Genomic DNA, 20535 nt, shown 5'->3' on the forward strand with positions numbered 1-20535 from the left:
TGCAATCTTCAGGTGTGAAAAAGTTATTGCCCCCCCCCCCCCCAGCTAACTCAACCCAATTAAAGGGATAATTAGGGTCAGCTGTTTGAATACTTTGGTTAACAACCAGGCCTGATTTGGTCCAGCCCTGCCCAATATAAATCTGACTAACTTTGGCCCTTACCACCAGAGTGAAGTTCTCAGCACACAGGTTCTAGAGGCACATCATGCCACGAACAAAATAAATTCTCAACAAAAAAACTTGTTGATGCCTATCAGTCTGGAAAGGGTTACAAAGCCATTTCTAAGGCTCTGGGGCTCCACCGAACCACAGTCGGAGCCATATTGACCAAATGGAGAAAGTTTTGGACAGAAGTGAATCTTCCCAGGAGTGGCCGTCCTGCCAAAATCTCTCCAAGAGCAAGGCGTAAAATCGCCCAGGAAGTCACAAAGAACCCTAGAACAACATCCAGGGATCTGCAGGCCTCTCTCGCCTCGGCTAAGGTCAGTGTTCATGACTCCACCATCAGAAAGACACTGGGCAAAAATGGGATTCATGGCAGAGTAGCAAGGAGGAAACTATTGTTCACTAAGAAGAACATGAATGCTCTTCTCAAGTTTGCCAAAAAGCACCTGGGTGATCGTCAAGAGTTCTGGAACAATGTTCTATGGACAGATGAGTCAAAAGTGGAACTTTTTGGCCGACATGGGCCCCGTTATGTCTGGCGAAAACCAAACACTGCATTCCACAGTAAGAACCTCATACCAACGGTCAAGCATGGTGGTGGTAGTGACATAGTTTGGGGATGCTTTGCTCCATCAGGACCTGGACGCCTTGCCATCATTGAAGGAACCATGAATTCTGCTCTGTATCAGAGAATTCTACAGGAGAATGTCAGGCCATCCGTCCGTGAGCTGAAGCTGAAGCGTAGCTGGGTCATGCAGCAAGACAATAATCCGAAACACACAAGCAAGTCTACATCAGAATGGTTGAAGAACAAGAAAGGGCAGCAGTGTGGAGTAGTGGTTAGGGCTCTGGACTCTTGACCAGAGGGTTGTGGGTTCAATCCCCAGTGGGGGACACTGCTGTTGTACCCTTGAGCAAGGTCCTTTACCTAGATTGCTCCAGTAAAAACCCAACTGTATAAATGGGTAATTGTATGTAAAAATAATGTGATATCTGTATAATGTGAAATAATGTATAATGTGATATCTTGTAACAATTGTAAGTCGCCCTGGATAAGGGCGTCTGCTAAGAAATAAATAATAAGAAGAAGAAGAAGAAATTTAAAGTTTTGGATTGACCTAGTCAAAGTCCAGACCTAAACCCCATTGAGATGTTGTGGCAGGTCCTGAAACGAGCAGTTCATGCTCTAAAACCCACAAATGTCACTGAATTGAAGCAGTGCTGCATGGAGGATTGGGCCAAAATTCCTCCGCGGCGCTGTGAGAGACTAATCAATAACTACAGGAAGCGTTTGGTTGCAGTTATTGCTGCTAAAGGTGGCGTAACCAGTTATTGAGTCTAAGGGGGCGATTTACTTTTTTCACACGGGGGCTTGGGTGTTGCATAACTTTCTTTAATAAATAAATGAAATATGTATCGCATTTTTGTGTTATTTGTTCACTCAGGGTCCCTTTTATCTAATATTAGGTTTTTGTTTAAGATCTGATAACATTGTGTCAAAAATATGCAAAAATGCAGAAAATCAGACGGGGCAAATAATTTCACGGCACTGTAAATGAACTATCGAGGGAGAGACAAGCATGTGGTTTGCTGCTTTTAACCCTCACTCTGGTGTCATCTGAAAATACAAGATCCTCCCTGAGTTTGTTGTTAAATGAATGCCCTACTTATGGCATAACAATATTTCCTGATTTATATTCAGAGATATAATATCAGGGTTGTAATGTACTCCACTCATTTAACAGTTTTTGAGTCGAATTCCTTATTTCTCTGTAGTTTTTTGGTCACTGCACAGCAGTTGCTGTTACATGGGAACTCCGCTGTGCACAAGGTATCTTGGGCAACTGCGAAATGTTGGTCTTGTTGGAAAACGTAAAAGAGGCTTGATAAGTTTGGTACTGCATGGTGGCCTTAATACTGAAGATGACTTTACATAGGCGCAAATAAAAACTAATAATCATGTAATAATCGCACAGTATCTGAAAGCTAAAAATATTTGTACAGAATTGAGTTTGTCGGATTCAATGCACTCTGAAATGTCTATAGGAGAGTAGGAGGTGAAGATGTTATCGTGTTCACCACGTAGAGTGTGACAGGCGGATAGACTCGAAAGCTCGTAAGAGTCCCCATTTTTTGACTGAGGACCCTAAAAACTAGATTATGTGTTTGTAATATATGGAAGTACTATAATTGCATCTCAGCTCATGTGAAAAATATCATAATTAAGAGATGTTACGTAAAAATAAACGTAATTAAGTGATGTGAGAACGCCTCGCCTGTTTATGACTTGCACAGCTGTTTCTCTTGTATGTCTTTTAAACTGCTGATTGTCGTTTTTATTATAAAAATTCCCAAGCACTGGAAATGTCGGCCCGTTTTTGAAATTCCCCCAGAGAATTCGAAAAAAACAAAAACTGCCTTTGATATAAAACTTATGAACAGGTAGGAGAGACCAGAGACTTGCATGACATTGTCATTGGAGAGCTCCACGTTCATTTAGCCATTATGTTTTACTGTGTTTTAAAATAAAAAAAATCCTGATTAACCTTAATTCTATAGCTACTGCTTTTTCTCGCATTAACTCGAAAGCTGCTTTATATACAGTGCCTTGCAAAAGTATTCAGACCCCTGACCAATTCTCTCATATTACTGAATTACAAATGGTACATTGAAATTTTGTTCTGTTTGATATTTTATTTTAAAACACTGAAACTCAAAATCAATTATTGTAAGGTGACATTGGTTTTATGTTGGGAAATATTTTTAAGAAAAATAAAAAACTGAAATATCTTGCTTGCATAAGTATTCAACCCCCACACATTAATATTTGGTAGAGCCACCTTTCGCTGCAGTAACAGCTTTAAGTCTTTTGGGGTAAGTATGTACCAGCTTTGCACACAGTGTCTGATTTTGGCCCATTCTTCTTGGCATATTTGCTCCAGGTTGTTCAGGTTGGTTGGACAACGCTTGTGGACCACAATTTTCAAATAGTGCCACAGATTCTCAATGGGATTGAGATCAGGACTTTGACTGGGCCAATGTAGGACATTCACCTGTTTGTTCTTGAGCCATTCCAATGTTGCTTTGGCCTTGTGCTTGGGATCATTGTCCTGCTGAAAGGTGAATTTCCTCCCAAGCTTCAGTTTTTTAGCAGACTGAAGCAGGTTCTCTTGCAGTATTTCCCTGTATTTTGCTCCAGCCATTCTTCCTTCAATTTTAACAAGATGCCCAGTCCCTGCTGATGAGAAGCATCCCCACAGCATGATGCTGCCACCACCATACTTCACTGTAGGGATGGTGTGTCTTGAGGCATGGGCAGTGTTAGGTTTGCGCCACACATAGCGCTTTGAGTTTTGGCCAAAAAGCTCTATCTTGGTCTCATCTGACCACAAAACCTTTTCCCACATCGCAGCTGGGTCACTCTCATGCTTTCTGGCAAACTCCAGACGTGCTTTCAGATGGTACTTTTTGAGTAACGGCTTCTTTCTTGCCACCCTCCCATACAGGCTAGTGTCATGCAGAACTCTTGATATGGTTGACTGGTGCACCATTACTCCACTCCCAGCCACTGAACTCTGTAGCTCCTTCAAAGTGATTGTTGGCCTCTCTGTGGCTTCTCTCACAAGTCTCCTTCTTGTTTGAGCGCTGAGTTTTGAGGGAAGGCCTTTTCTTGGCAGTGCCCGGGTGGTGTGATGCAGCTTCCACTTCCTGATTATTGATCCAACTGTGCTCACTGGGATATCCAAACACTTGGATATTATTTTGTACCCTTTCCCTAATCTATGCATTTGTATTACTTTATCTCTAATTTCTGTAGAATGCTCTTTGGTCTTCATTTTCCTTCAGATTCACAGCCTGACCAATGATCCTTCAACAGTGGGGTTTTTATCCAGAAAATGTGGCAGCAACTTTAATGGTTCACAGGTGGAGGCCAATGGTAAGGTAACTGTGTCCTCATTAGGGCAATTTCTTTCATCAGTGTAAACTGGGAGCTTTCACAGCACAGGGGTTGAATACTTATGCAAGCAAGATATTTCAGTTTTTTATTTTTCTTAAAAATATTTCCCAACATAAAACCAATGTCACCTTACAATAATTGATTTTGAGTTTCAGTTTTTTAAAATAAAATATCAAACAGAATGAAATTTCAATGTACCATTTGTAATTCAGTAATATGAGAGAATTGGTCAGGGGTCTGAATACTTTTGCAAGGCACTGTGTGTGTGTATGTGTATGTGTGTATATATATATATATATATATATATATATATATATATATTATATTATATAATGTGTGCATTAAAGTAATGTTAAGGTTACTCGAGCAATACCCTCCAAATTGACATGCAACCTTAACTCTGCACCATTATGTGTGTGCATGACATTACATATGACATCGGCAATGGCATCACTGATGACATAACTAATCACATGACAAATGCTCCCCGAAGACTGGCTGTAGGAACATAACACTGGAAAATCTTTCATCCTAACTTGACCCAAAAGCATCTGGTAGTTGATGCAATACAAGCTTACTGTATAGAGTTTGCAAGCAGCAGCTGTTACGTGTACACAAAACAAAGTGTAATTTTATTTTAATGATAAAAACGTGATTGAGTATACTAAGAATATACACACCTGAGCTTCGCTATACAGGGCCGGGTGATCCTCTCGTGTGTGGGTGAAGAGGTGATGTATTCCCACCTGTAGCTGTGTTACCCGAATCCTGCATTCTCTGCACACTGGCTTTCCATCCCCAACTACAATACAAAGCCCTCCTTTGTTTTTTTTCATACCCCAAATACCCTGAGATGGATGATTGGGTCTGTTTTGCAGGAGGAAGAGGTCACTTTCTTACTTGTACGAGTTTGTTTACTGTCCGACATGTTTGTTGTGCTTGTTTAGTTTCATCACGACAGTTTCCTGTGCTGAACACTTTAAATGGCAGCGGCGCTTACTATTTTTATTTTTTGGAATTCAAAGCTGACAAGCAGCAATGAGGAGCTGGTAGAGACAGAAACCTGTCAACTACTTTTGCATACCTTGGTAAACCATGAACTCATTAACCATGGTAAAGAAAAATGGTTGCGGTTTCCAAACCGTGGCAGTCTATACCACAGCATACCATGACATCCCCAGTCTTTAGTATAGACTTGCAGAGTCTCACGGACAAGCCGGGCACTAGATTTTAAAACCTTTGCAACGACAGATAGCACCAAGCGGGGCTTGTACGTTTCATGATGTATGCCTAGTCCCGGTCAAGATGGTGGTGTTTATGGACTTTTCAGTTTGAAAACTGCTCTCCACACCTGCGCAAAGTTCATGAGAATTATGGGAAATGTAGTCTTAGCATTGAAAAACTGTTGCGCATTTGTGCATCTTTTAAAAAAGTTTAAGAAAACGGGTTAACATTTTAAAATGAAAATAGCCAAAGGCACACAAATAGGATCTACACGTCTGGTAACTTTCATTTTAATTAACCTGGTAGTTTTAGAGAACCACTAGGGTGAATTTTTTGTAATGTTACTCTATTTTTCAGTGATGCTGTAAATTGTGATGTCGGCTCATGGTTATTTCCACATTTCTGGACCAATTCTGGTGTTGGGGCATTCCACTCCATGTTTAAAAGGTAGAATGAAACATGTAACTATGTTAGAGCCTGGATGGAGGTTTTGTTGGTTCAATTAACCAATTTCAAATAGATTTGGAACACAGACTGGGATGGGAATGGCCAACTTGCTTAGCCCTGCACCAGTTCAGTAGCAGGTCGTCCATTTTCTTTATACTCAGATGAGCCGAGCTTTAAACAAACTAAAACAAATGTGTTCAGAGGTGCAGACATGGTCCTTATCAAAACTCATTAGTGGCATATTGAGTATGGAAAATGCTTCCTATGTGCTACTAGCGCACAGCAGAGAGAGCGCTCTTTGTAACTCACCCTTGTTGTGTTCTTCATACAATCAGGGAGTGATTGTCAGAGATGTTTTTCACCTCACTGTTGCTGCTTCACTAACTGACTCGCTGTGTTTTTGCTAACGTGGCTCTGAGTTACCAAAGCTAGCATGCTGAGCCCCTGACTGGTAAATATGAAGTCCAGGTATTACAATGTGTGCATAATCACATTTGTTTTCCAGCAGACTCTTCTGGGATTTTTGTGAAAAACATCATCCCAGGGAGTGCAGCAGAACAGAGCGGTCGCATACAAGTTCAGGACAAGATCATTGCTGTAAGTACAAAGACATCATAACCACTGTTTAACTGCTGTTCATTCTGCATCTGTTATGGAATGCCTGATCACTGATTGAAGCTAATCTAGTTGCATGATGCGTTACCCTAAAAAATAAATATTTTGTTAAATACTGTTCATGATAATAAATCTACATGGACTGAAAATAGAGATTTTTGCAGACTGGTCTTATCCTGTGCATGGCAGGTGCATATACCCATGTAGGCACTATTTGAAAGTGCTTATCTGCTCAGAGAAATATTTGGGTACCCATAGGTAATTTTAATATTGTAGCCTAGCATTACATTTATCACACAATAAAAACATTGGTCTATTCAAATTAAGTTAACAAAAAATAAATCGAGAATAGAGTTTGTTGTCGGGGCAATACAGTAACCACAATAGCAACTAGACTCCGGTTTGAATGATGAGTTGAAATCAAACAGCTGGATGCGGTCTGATTACTTCTGAGCAACTTTATTACAGCATATCACAATAACACAGGCATGACACTCTCTTCTATAACAAAGCCAGGAAAAGGCTTTGAATAAACTGTATGAACACACTGTGAACAAGTTACTGAACGAACCGCGTTAACACAAATCTTAATTACTAAAACTTTTTTATTTTTTATTTTTTATTTTGCTCATACATTTTAGGACCTAACGGTAGCTTAAAAACTGAAATTTACACAAACACACACAAAATAAATCCTAATTAAAAAACAAAAAGTTACCGGTACTTCCATTTATTGAAATGTTTTACAAACACTTCACAAACCATGGTCACTTTTGTGTACGAGGTACCTGAACTGAAGAACAGCTCCATGCAAGTAGATTATTATTATTTTTTTAGTATGGAGGTATTATCTAGGAAATACCCACAATGCAACATAATCCAGCACTGGGATATTGAAGCCTGACGCTAAGCTTCCAGGGCACACATGGAATTCTGAGCAAACCGCAAATACTGAGGAAATAATGAGGAAAACGTTTGCATTCAGAAGCAACAAAAACTAGTGCTGCGTAAACTTAAGAATAAATAACATAAAAACTTTAAAAAAATTTTCTTTTTAAACATATCCATTTTCTAATAGCATTAGAGCTCTCAAAAGAGGGATTTACCATCTGGTAAGGCCCTTCTCTTTATGTTAAATGCCCTCACCTTCTACTCGGGACATTTAATGTCACGAAGTGGGCCTTACCAGCCAGTAAAGCCCTCTTTGGGTTGTATTGCTTAATTAGTAACTTCAGAACTTTCATGCAGCAATCGTTAATCTCGTTGCAGGGCACTGCCACATACTTGACGTGGACTTGATTAACTTAGGCATTACCATGGTGCTTGACCTTTTCTGTGCGTGTGTGTGAGTGTGTGTATGTGTCTGAGGGGATGTTTTACAGCTTGTAATAAAACAAAGCAGATTTTCTCAAACAACTGCCAACAATGGTAGTTTCCAAAGTCTGCAAACCCAGGTTACAGTATATACAGTGTGATTCATAAACACTGCACTAGATAAAGAAAACATAGTTACAGAACATGTTTGAACTTCACTCCCATAATTTTTTGATTATGTGAGCTAGGATATTGTTCAGAATCTGCAGATGTTCTAAGTTCTAATATGTTGTGTCGGGTGTCTAATGTATTATTATAAAAACAATCTTGTGCAGTTTGGGGGAGCTGTAATCAGGAACTACTATTAAACCTAAAGTTTTAAATGTTGGATTGTTTCATATGTTCTATGCACTGGTTGACATCTATACACAAGATAAGATGTACTAGAATTCCAAGAAATCTGTCATTGGTTTGTTTCCATTCTGTCCTTATGTTGTCCAGTACTTCAATAAAGACCTGTTTAAAGTCACTCCTCTTAATGCCATGCTCCGCATATTATCAACACATTGAAATGTCCCGGTCACAGTATAACGGGAGTCAATGGAAACAAGCTTCTGGTATTACCACTTTGGTTATTATCAGGCTCTGCTTAGTATGAATCAGGTTTATAAGCCATGAAACAGATTTTCACCCCATTTAAAATCAGTTGAACTGCCTGCATGTCTCTTGATACATATTTGTATACCTTATGCTACAGGATCATTTTTCTTGACATGCAGCAGCTGCTGGCTTTTCTAACTTCGGTCTTTAGTTTTGTAAGCATTCAAATTGAAATGGAAAACGGAAACAAATACACTTCCTGATACTTGTTCTTCGCTTTGGGAAATTACAGGAGAGTTGCTGTTGGTGGTGATCATGACCTTTGACCCAACCATGCGCCCGGGAATATTTTTGTTTTTGTTCATACCCTCACACATGTCTAGTTGCAACCCCGGTTTCCATGCTATATCTATTTCGCACGGCATAGAGGTGACTTAAAGGGATAATTGATTTAAGTTTTTAAAATAAAATAAATGGACAAATTCAATCCAGTAAACTGAGCATAGCACAGACAAGGAACAATGGCACAGTGGGAGATGAAAGGGGTAAGGAGGTAGGAACCATAATTTTTATACAATGTTGAGGGTATGGTACAGGTTACCAAGCACAATCCTTTCAGAGTTCACTGGGTGGCATTGATGGGCTAAATGGCCTCTTGTTTATAACTTTTCTAATGTTCTTGTGGTTTAAGACACATTCTGAGGAGGGGACTTCTTTAACCTTAAAAAAAATTTTTTTGCCTGTATTTCAAAGTTAATAGTAAATGCTACTATGTTGTCCCGGTAAACTAATTTTATCCAACATACTGGAACTGAATTATAATGCAAGCAGGTACAGTAGTCTCTGACTTGGAGAACAACGCTCAGGAAGCAAGTGAAGTGTTCCTTCAGCCGAAATGTTGTGTAACACAGAGTTGACCACCGGACACAATATGCTGAGGCCAATCACGATATGAATCGATAAATAAAAATGTATTTATTAATTGTCATGAAGCATGTGCATCAACATTTGAAATTAACAGAATAAGTAAGAGAAAAGCAATAGACAGCCGTCAGTTTTGAAAGGATTGAATAAACCATTTGAATTTGAGCTTGACAATGATGAGTTATCAGGTTATAAAACAGTACTGTATCAGTTTTGAATCAGTTAGCAACAAATCACTATCTGTGCCAAAAAGGTGTTCTTTTAAGCAAAGCTCCCGTTCCTTTAGGCGGGGCATTTCCAATGGGAAAATTCAGTTTCACCACAGGGGTGTTCCCTAAACCGAATGTTCTCTTGGGAGGTGTTCCTTTACGTGGAGACTGCTGTACTACAAAATGCTGCCTACAATAAACCAAATTAATTTTGCGTTTTGAATGAATCAGGTCTTGCAGTTGACTTTCTCATTAGGTAATATACTGATGATCTCTCAATTGGTAAGTAAAGGCCTTTTGAAAGAAAAATTGATGGTTGACGGATCGTTTAGAAAATCAGCCATCCCCTTCTCGTTTCTTTAATGAATCCAGCCATAATTACAAATCTTATTTTCTGCAATTGAAAGGCCTCCAATTGTGAGGTCTCTAATTAATATGAATTTTTATTACGAGTACAAATTTGATTATAATTCTGAGTGAAATACAAAGCATAGCAGTGTTCCAATCCAGAACACAGTGCTGTTAAATGTGGAATACCCAAAACTGTCACTGGCATACAAACATCCTCACAGTCCCCTTACTGCTTTGCTTTTCTACATATATATTTTCAGTCAAACCCTTTTAATATCTCTAGATCAAGCTTAAATGGTGACAATAAGCAGAATGGACTTCATCAAGAGTTGCCAAAAGAAAGTGTTGACAACAAATATGCATGTTAGGCTGTTGAACTAAAATATAGTACTAGATATTGCACTGATTACAATTAATTTTCAAAATGTCTTTCAATATACTATCTTTTACGTTGTACATGTACAACACATTGTAATAATGAAACCTAAGCAAGCTGTAGAGACACACATTGCATTTTTCTGAATGATACGTTGAATGTAAAGTCTGGTAAAGGAGTAGATCTCGTGCTAGTGATGTTTTTTGTACTTTTCTTCTGCTTGGTCAAAGGTTCAAGGGTTGAACATGCAAGGGCTGACAAACCAGCAAGTTGTGGAGGTTTTGAGGAACACTGGACAGACTGTGAACCTAACCTTGGCCAGGAAGAAGCCCATGCACAGCCTGGTTCCTGTTGAACGATCACTGGATAAAGGTAAACATTTTGAACACTAGGGCCTGATTTTGAGGAAGCTGCTAGCAAATCGGGAGCAACTGACAGTCACTTTATTATTATTATTATTGTTTATTTCTTAGCAGACGCCCTTATCCAGGGCGACTTACAATTGTTACAAGATTTCACATTATACAGATATCACATTATTTTTACATACAATTACCCATTTATACAGTTGGGTTTTTACTGGAGCAATCTAGGTAAAGTACCTTGCTCAAGGGTACAACAGCAGTGTCCCCCACTGGGGATTGAACCCACAACCCTCCGGTCAAGAGTCCAGAGCCCTAACCACTACTCCACACTGCTGCCACTTTAAGAAACTAACAGCATTTGCTGTGATTTTGATTAACAAAAAGCTGTTCTTACTGCCAGAGTACCATTTGTTATAGTACTGCATTTAGAAATATTTACATTCGTTGAACAATTTTGGCATATGTGACTGCAGTTTTTCTTTATATTAATAACCATTAATTATGTGTATACTTCCAGCCTATTCAATAGCTTATTTTAGATTGATATGGGAACTGTGATTTGGAACGTGGCTTCATATAGGTAAGAGCAACTGGCAGAGCCTTGTTTGAAACTAGATTTTGAGGGGTATGTTTTCTCATCCGTTTCAAAACAGATTGGGATGGCTTCATATGCTCTGTTTCACATTTTGTCCAAGTTTCGTGAAAATCTGTGCTGTAGTTTAAGTTACAGAATCGCAAAAATAATTGTTTTGACAAATTAGTTGGGTTTTTTTTTTAGCTAAAATAACAAAAAAACGGCTGCAAGTTATTTAAATTTTTCTTCATGTGCACGGTTTATTTTTGTTAACTGATAAGTTACGCATGTGCAGTCAGTCAGGCCCACCATGAAGAGTAAGTTAGTGGGTATTTGTCGGTTTAATCATTCTTTCTGGGTAATTTAATTTTCTCACTTTAATTAACTCACTTATGTCTTGTGGTTCTTGTGGATCCTGACTTTATCCATTTCATTTTTTACGACTTATTTTATTTTTTATTTATTTATTTTTTTAAATGCTTCCAACTTTAACTCAGTCTGTGAAGCTAAACCCCGGATGCAGTCCCATGATTGACAGCACTGTCTCCAGTGGGGACTCCACAAGTTGATGTAGCAACGAATGAAATTGTACCTCTTTTAAATATTTACAGCCAAGATATTACTCAGTATATATTTAGTTTATATGCATTATATACACTTTAAAACCTCTATATTCGTAATACTAATACATTGTGTACGATAACTTATTACACTATAATGTGTATGGTAATTAATATTACCAAATGTTTGAGGGTTTGTTTCCGAACACAAAAATCACATAATAAGTTACTCACAAGCAATTATGGATTTGCAGCATTTGACTGATCATTTATGTTCAGAATCCTCCTTCTGTGCTGAGGATTCAAAGGTTATCTGAAACAGACTAATAGATATCCTTTAGAAGTTTAGAAGAGTCACTGTCATAAATGGATAAGACAGATCTATAAAGTGCATGGATTGCTTGGTTGGAAAATGCTTGTGTAACATATTATGTGTCTCCTTTCAATGATCTCATTACTATGGAACACCTAAAGGGACATGGTGTAAATTAAAAAGGGAGGCTACTATATTATAGTAAGTTGTGCACACAAGATAGTAGCCTCCCATTTTAGCAGCCTTTCCAATTTAGATAGTAGCCTTTCCAATTCACATATAATTCTACGACAACCATGGTTCTGGTTTTAGACCAGACCAGCCCAGTGGTGACTACACATGTTGCTGCTGTGAAAAATAAAGATTTGTATGAACAATATATATATATATATATATATATATATATATATATATATATATATATATATATATATATATATATATATATTATATTATATAATCTAGGCAGCAGTGTGGAGTAGTGGTTAGGGCTCTGAACTCCTGACCGGAGGTTCTTGGGTTCAGTCCCAGGTGGGGGACACTGCTGCTGTACCCTTGAGCAAGGTACTTTACCTAGATTGCTCCAGTAAAAACCCAACTGTATAAATGGGTAATTGTATGTAAAAAATAATATAATTGTATGAAAATAATATGATATCTTGTAACAATTGTAAGTCGCCCTGGATAAGGGTGTCTGCTAAGAAATAAATAATAATAATAATAATATATTTTTTAAATACAAAGGCCTACACCACATACTTGATAATTTCTGGAATTAATTTAGTCTAGCGTGTCTAATCAGTCATTTACACTCATCTGGAGGTGCTTAGGACATTGTTTTTGACATTAGCATGCTGGAATGTAAGTTACGTCATACAATAGTTCATCAAATGCACCAAGATCTAAGGAAATGAATGAAGTTGTGTAACTTTGTGTACTGCATACATTTTTATAAATGCAGGTATGTGCTAATTATATACAGCAATCGAAAGGTTGGAGTCTTTAGATTTTAAAAATGTGGATATACATTCCATACATCATACCTGTGTGAAATAATGCAGCAGATCATGTATTTTTTTAAGTGAATCATTTCTTCATGTGTGGAGTTTGAAACACATGTAAATTCCGAAAGACACCATGCAGCTCACGTTTACGTGCATATTCAAATGTAACACACTCTGGAATACATTACTTCAGTCATTATGAAGTATGATGTATATTTTAAATTAATTTATTGTTTTTTTTCCATCTCAAGCTCTATCAGAGCAGCCCTAAACTTAAAGAAGGCATGTCCCACATCACAGTTCACACATCTGTATTATTTACTGTTTATTTTAAAATACAGCAGAACCTCAGAGTTACGAACACCTTGGGAAAGGAGGTCGTTCATAACTCTGAGAAGTCTGTAACTCTGAAAATTACTTTTCAATGGTTTTAAGAAATGTGTGCACCTGCTATCTACATCCTTAATCATCACAGTACTGCAATACTTGTATTGTTAGGGTTTGAAAATCTTTAAAACACTGTTGTACGTGGACACATTTTAAAATGTAACTTTATATTCAGATGCTAAGTAGCAAAAACACATTTAAACATCCAGGAATACCTGGGTTAACGTCAGATTTGTTTTGTTCAGCCTATTCATCCTCCTTTGGCTTGGGGGGGGGGGGGGGGGGGAGAACAAAAAACGTGCTTTGTTTAAAGCTGAAATGCTCCCAGTAAAAGTGTCTATACTTGCTTTGAAATCTGCCTCACCGCTGTATTGATGTTTTCGGTGGCACAGTAATTTTGCCTTCTCCATGACCAGCATGCCGCATATGGAGTGCTTTATCAAAATCATCATCAGCATCTCTGCGTACGATCCATCTGTTTTTACTGCTCTGCTGTCTTCTATCTCCTTTGCAATCTGTTGTGTTTTTTTTTCTTGGCCTTGTTTAATATCGCTGACAATTTCCCCATACAGTATTCACATTGCTGAGGATGATACCGCTGTCAATATTTTCAAAGGCTTCTTTCACTTGAAAGTGTAACGCGTTTGTGTTTCCTATTTCTTACCATTTCAGTAGGTTAGCCTTGCACTTTTTTCAGCTGGATTCTGATTGCATTGTAGGCATGGTTGACCGGTCAGTTTGCAAGTTTAGTGTTTGTAACTCTAAGGTTATACTTTATAACTGCTACCCCTTCCATTCCATGTGACGAGAGCTTTTAACACTGCTCTCGTCACATGGAATGGAAGGGGTGGCAGTGCACAGCAGGTATGATGTATGCTGTGTATTGTTAGCTGTTACCTAAAGCAGTGAGCAGGTTGTTAGGCTATACCCTAAAGCCCCTGATGAAGTGGAATGTGTGAATTGTTTTCATTTCCCTGGCAGTGCACAGAGAGCCGTCCAGGGTGTCCCTCAAAAGGACAGCAGAGATCAGAGCGAAAACCGACAGCCAGAAACAAACTGGGTTTGAGATCATGGATAACGCTGTCAATGAAATGAAGCTGAATTTAACAAAAGGTAATAATTAACTTTTTCTTTAAATGTTCAGTTTGTTTATAAAACTTTGAATTAAAGATATTCTGGATTTTCTCATATGCTCAAATGTAACTATTTTTATGGCCACTTATACCAATGAGCGGCCATCTACAGTAATTTTCACTGTGCTGTCTCTACCACTGATGTTACTGCATTAGTTTCACAAAGCAGTCTGGAAATTGGTAGAAAGTAGGGACAGCTTTTTAGATCACTATTGTCATGAAACCCTGGTTTGAATCCTGATGGTGCCAAGTTGCTGATCTTGGCTGGTAACCTACACAGGTTGGCTTTTGGTTTGACACAAAATAAAAAGCAGTTAACTTGACAACAGGAACAGCCAATTATCTTTAGTCCTCCTGATCAGTAAGCGGGAATTTTAAATTTAAAAATGATCAAAAATAAATCAAGAAGCTCTACGTTTTGGCTTGCCTTCCCAGTACCAATCTCCGATTTTCCTATAATTGATGTGTTTTTAGTGGTGTTCCTTCATCTGTTCGCTTGAAGTACAAGTGAAGCATTGAAATATTTTTCAGAAAAAGTAAGACCTACAAAATGGTGGCAATACATATTACAAAACATTTACTGGAATTATTTGGCTAGCTTTGTGTACTGTAAATAAAACACATTTAAAAAATAAACAGAAAAAATGGAATGACTCCAAATACCACCCCTGCATCATATCCTGGTGCACTGTACAGTGTGAGTGTTCCCATGATCGTGGTATGTCTTTACTGTTTCCTATGACTCTTTATTGTACTGCTCAGTGTTGCGTTAACCCCCGAGAGGAACTCCTTCAAGAGCTGCCATTCCTCAGCCTCTCATCGATCCAAACCGCATTCCCATGTTCACAGCCAGAGGCCAGCAATCATCCTGCTGGCTTGCTTTAAAAACAAGCACAGTCAGATGTATTGGATATGATATCTTCATGTTTTCACTGAACTGGGAATACAGAATGGAGCAGTTATGTAAAATGTAAGATGCATGGCTGTATCCAGTCTGCTATATACATATGGATCCAGACATTGAGCTAGACATGTAAATGTGCATGTCTGTCTGTCTGGGGGGTGGTTATAATCTTAGCATGTAATGAATTGTCCCTTTGGGACTGCTCATATGCTCATGTCCCATAAACCATTTCAGATGCTGTATTCTATTGGCACCCTTTAGTTTGACTTGTGACCCCAGGTGGCCACCTTATTGAGGATGCCATATTTTTATTTTTGTTCTCTGTATGATAAAGACCTAACACTTTGTAATTGACTTCATAACTTCATACATCAGTATTCTGCAATTCACTTGGTCAAATTCATGGGTGTCAGTTTTTTGACAGTTATTTTAGAATGCTGTTGCTGCAACAGCATCAAAGCTTGGTGTGTTTGAGATTGTGATTTGCATGGTTGTATACTCCCTCCACATGGAATGTGTTGATGACCATTCACCTCTGACCTAATATGATACAAACCACATGCTTTGACATTGTGTCTTCACATTTGGTACACGGCTGTATTCTCTGACTCTCTCAATCAAATTCTATTATTACAGACGCTGTCCAGTAAAATCTATGTTCATATCAATGATCCAAGCTACATACAGTAATCCGTCTCATATCCAACTGCGATGGGACCAGAGTAAAGGTGGATATGTAAAAAGTTGGATGAATGAATCCTGTTTTAAATACCATTATACACAGCTGTAACAATTACTGTATTCACACAATTATTGTTTTGAGATTCAGCTTTTATTAGGGAGCTCCCCTAAATCTCTGGTTTCGAAAGATACAGGTTATTAATGCTTGTGACAGAGTAGCCGTGTGCGTGCATTCACTGCTGAGTGACAGGCAGGAGATCGAGACGGAGGTTGAAGTTGATACGCCCCGCAGGCGAACAGGATTTATTTACATAACACACTGAACAGCTCACATGACACTGTCAGCAGTGGCAGCGCATGGAGCACATATAACACAGTGTTCAATAATAAGCTAACATTGCTGAAGAGGTTGATCAGGGCGGATATGTGACGGGTGGATACACAACGGATTACTATACTTTCCACCTAACTTCATGTTCACAAACCATTCGATCAGGGTTATTCACAGAAAAACTAGTTAATTAAGGATTTCTTAAAGATGTAATTTATTTAGTTTTGTGAAACATAACGAACTGTCTCCCGAAGGGTTAAGAAGCATACACATATGAGAAGCAGAGAGTATTATTTTTTTTTCTTGGTCTGTCACGGATAACTGCCGTTTGGGTTTTAATGACTTGACTCTCGCCAGTTAAACATTACTCAGGACAGCAACCTTATACATGTGTTGAAGCTCCTGACTGAGGTCAAACTGGGGCCAGCCTTTCACTTTGCTCCATTGAGCCCCGTCAAGCTGTCTTTCTTGTACAGTCCAGGCAGTATTACAGTCATGTAAGAAGGCAGCCCAGATATAAATGTCAAGATAGCTGAGCTGCAGCGGAAGACTGGCTCAGAACTGGAGCTTGTACTAGAGCTCACGTTACACTCCAGCCTAATTAATCCAGACAAGCCATTATACCTGCCAAATGTATAAATAAAGTGTACTATTGCACCATGCTGATGTGATCCCTTGATAACAATGATGGCTTGTCAGGAACTTGTTTCCCACAGGGGGAATCACACTGCTTGTGAAATGATAGACATTTTTAAATCAAAACAATAGAAACTTCGTTTTCTTTTTTTTTTTTTTTTGAGAGAAAAAAAAAAAAACCCCAGTGAAGTTTAGCATTGTTTTTGGGTGTAGTTCTGTGTGTGTGTGCTTGTAGATCTGTGTGTGTGTGTGTGTGTGTGTGTGTGTGTGTGTGTGCTTGTAGATCTGTGTGTTTGTGCTTGTAGAGCTGTGTGTGTGTGTGTGCTTGGGGATGGGGATGGGAAAGAGGGACTTTACACTTAACATCACCAGAGCATGACCTGAACCGGTTGTGTTGAATTTGAATGCAAGCTGGTTAGATGCCTTGCTAACAAGATGAAAAAATCATCTGCCTTCTGGAAATATTTGTATTTCTCCACTGGCTTGTCTTCTCTATTCAGAAGAAAATATATTTAAAAAACAAACATATTTATCACATTCAATCTTGGAGTTTGAACAGGCTTTTAGGGGGTCACTTTCTCGCAATGTTTTATTTTTTAAATTTGTTAATTAAGCATTAACAATTATTAAAATGTTAATCTCAACCTTGAAATGTGCTGTTGAAAAAGCAATTGCAGTAATCAGTCTGCATATCCGCCTGCCGTGGGACCAGAGGAAGGGCAGATATGTAAAAAGGTGGATAAATGAATCCTGTTTTAAATACCATTCTACACAGCTGTAACAATTACGTATGTATGTATGTATGTATGTGTGTGTGCTTGTATATGTGTGTGTGCGCTAGAAGATTGTGTTTGTGTGCTTATAGGTCTGTGTGTGTATGCTTGTAAATCTGTGTGTGTTTGTGTGTGCTTGAAGATCTGCGTGTGTGCACTTGTAGATCTGTGTGTGCTCTTGGATTGTGTTTGTGTGCTTGTAGATCTCTGTGTGCGTGCTTGTATATGTGTGTGTGTGCTTGTAGATCTGTGTGTGTGCTTGTAGATCTGTGTGTGTGGTTGTAGAGCTGTGTGTAAATCTAGATCTCTGTGTGTGTGCTTGTAGATCTGTGTGTGTGCGCTTGAAGATTGTCTGTGTGTGCTTGTAAATCTGAGTGTGTGCGTGTAGATCTGTGTGTGTGTGCGTGCTTGTAGATCTGTGTGTGTGCTTGTAAATCTGTGTATGTGTGCGTGCTTGTACATCTGTGTGCGCTTGTAGATCTGTGTGTGTGTGCTTGTAGATGTGTGTGTGTGTTTGTGTGCTTGTAGATCTGTGTGTGCTTGTAGATCTGTGTGTGTGTGTGCTTGTAGATCTGTGTGTTTGTGCTTGTAGAGCTGTGTGTGTGTGTGTGCTTGTATGTATAAGAACATAAGAACATAAGAAAGTTTACAAACGAGAGGAGGCCATTCAGCCCATCTTGCTCGTTTGGTTGTTAGTAGCTTATTGATCCCAGAATCTCATCAAGCAGCTTCTTGAAGGATCCCAGGGTGTAGATCTGTGTGTGCGCTTGATTGTGTGTGCTTGTAGATCTGTGTGCTTGATCTGTGTATGTGTGTGTGCTTGTAGACCTGTGTGTAAATCTAGATCTGTGTGTGTGCTTGAAGATCTGTGTGTGTGCGCTTGAAGATTGTCTGTGTGCGTGCTTGTAGATCTGTGTGTGTGCTTGGGGATGGGGATGGGAATGAGGGACTTTACACTTAACATCACCAGAGCATGACCTGAACAGGTTGTGTTGAATTTGAATGAAGCTGGTTAGATGCCTTGCTAACAAGATGAAAAAATCATCTGCCTTCTGGAAATATTTGTATTTCTCCACTGGCTTGTCTTCTCTATTTAGAAGAAAATATATTAAAAAAAAAAAAAAAAAAACTATTTATCACATTCAATCTTGGAGTTTGAACAGGCTTTTAGGGGGTCACTTTCTTTCTCGCAATGTTTTATTTTTTTAATTTGTTAATTAAGCGTTAACAATAATTAACATGTTAATCTCAACCTTGAAATGTGCTGTTGAAAAAGCAATTACAGTAATCCGTCTGCATATCCGCCTGCCGTGGGACCGAGTAAGGGCGGATATTTAAAAAGGTGGATAAATGAATCCTGTTTTAAATACCATTATGCACAGCTGTAACAATTTGATTATTGTAGCGACCCGGACAACTGGGGGCTCAGAAGACCAGCTGCTGTAATTGTTTTGTGTTGTACGTGTTGTGTGTATTGTTAAACTGGTATGAATGCGAGTGTGTGTGCGCAGCCGGGAGTGAATGGGGTTAGTTAGATTGCACAGCTCCGTGTGTGACTGGTGGAGGAGGAGCCGTTAAAGTGTGTGACAGTTTTTGGAGTGAGAAACAGTACCTGCCTACAGTGTGAGACTGGAAGCCAGCTACAGTTGTTTGTGGTTAATAAATAAAACACTCACCTTGTCAGTGACTTTATTGCTGGCTCTGCAAAGAAAAAGCAGTCATTTGTCATTTCCACCATTTCAATTTCGTCCGTCGTGCCCCCCATCGGGTTTTCCCATTTTATACGGGGGAAGTTGAAATCCCCCATTAGTATGGCTTCTCCTTTTCTACACGCATTTCGAATGTCATTGTATAACAGATTATTTTGCTCAGCGTCTGAATTTGGCAGTCTATAGCATGCTCCTATTATTATGCCCTTTGAATTTTTGTCCATTATTCTGACCCATATTGATTCTGCATTGTTTTCTTTGTCCTGATTTAACACCTGGGCTTCAAGACTATTTATCATGTATAGCGCTACCCCTCCGCCTCTTCTGTCCTGCCTGTCTTTGCTATACAGTGTGTACCCACTAATATTATATTCGTCTCCATCACTCTCAGACAACCAAGTTTCTGTAACACCTATCACATCGTAGTTACTTGTTAGTGCAGTAGCTTCAAGTTCTAACATTTTGTTTCTGAGACTTCTAGCATTAAGATAAATACATTTAATAGTTGTCTTACCTGAGTTGTAGCCCTTGTTTAGATGTGGTCTCCCTTCTGTTTCTGGATCTCCTCAAGAATCTGGATCTCCTCAAGAATCCTTTCTCCGAGTAGATTGGTTCCCTTTCTGTTTAAGTGCAGTCCGTCTCACCTATATAGATAGTCCTTGTTGTAGAACGTGCTCCAATGTTCAAGAAAGGTGAAGCCTTCCTATGTGCACCACGATTTCAGCCATGCATTTTGATTTTGTATTTCCAGCTGTCCATATGGTCCTTTGCAAGGCGCCGGCAGTAACCTAGAAAATACCACAGTTTTGGTCTTGTTTTTTCATTTCCTTCCTAGCTCTCTGAATTTGTTTTGCAGGGATCTTGGTCTGTCTATTCCAATGTTGTTTGTACCAATGTGGACGACTACTACCGGGTCGTCTCCTGTTCGTTCTAGGAGCCTGTCTACGTTCTCAGTGATGTGCTTGACAGAGGCTCCTGGAA

At 38.9% G+C, this 20535-nt stretch overlaps 1 protein-coding gene across 1 annotated transcript in view; it reads left to right on the forward strand.

Moving 5' to 3' along the window:
* Window positions 1-20535, forward strand: part of patj (PATJ crumbs cell polarity complex component) — a 414550-nt gene that overhangs the window by 18912 nt on the left and 375103 nt on the right. Inside the window, exons 10-12 of the mRNA XM_034001483.3 lie at window positions 6304-6392; window positions 10415-10556; window positions 14369-14500. Of these exons, the coding sequence (XP_033857374.3) occupies window positions 6304-6392; window positions 10415-10556; window positions 14369-14500 (363 nt within the window). The remainder of the gene's footprint in view (window positions 1-6303; window positions 6393-10414; window positions 10557-14368; window positions 14501-20535) is intronic.

This window comes from Acipenser ruthenus, chromosome 10, assembly GCF_902713425.1.
Source record: "Acipenser ruthenus chromosome 10, fAciRut3.2 maternal haplotype, whole genome shotgun sequence".
Taxonomy (NCBI): Eukaryota; Metazoa; Chordata; class Actinopteri; order Acipenseriformes; family Acipenseridae; genus Acipenser; species Acipenser ruthenus.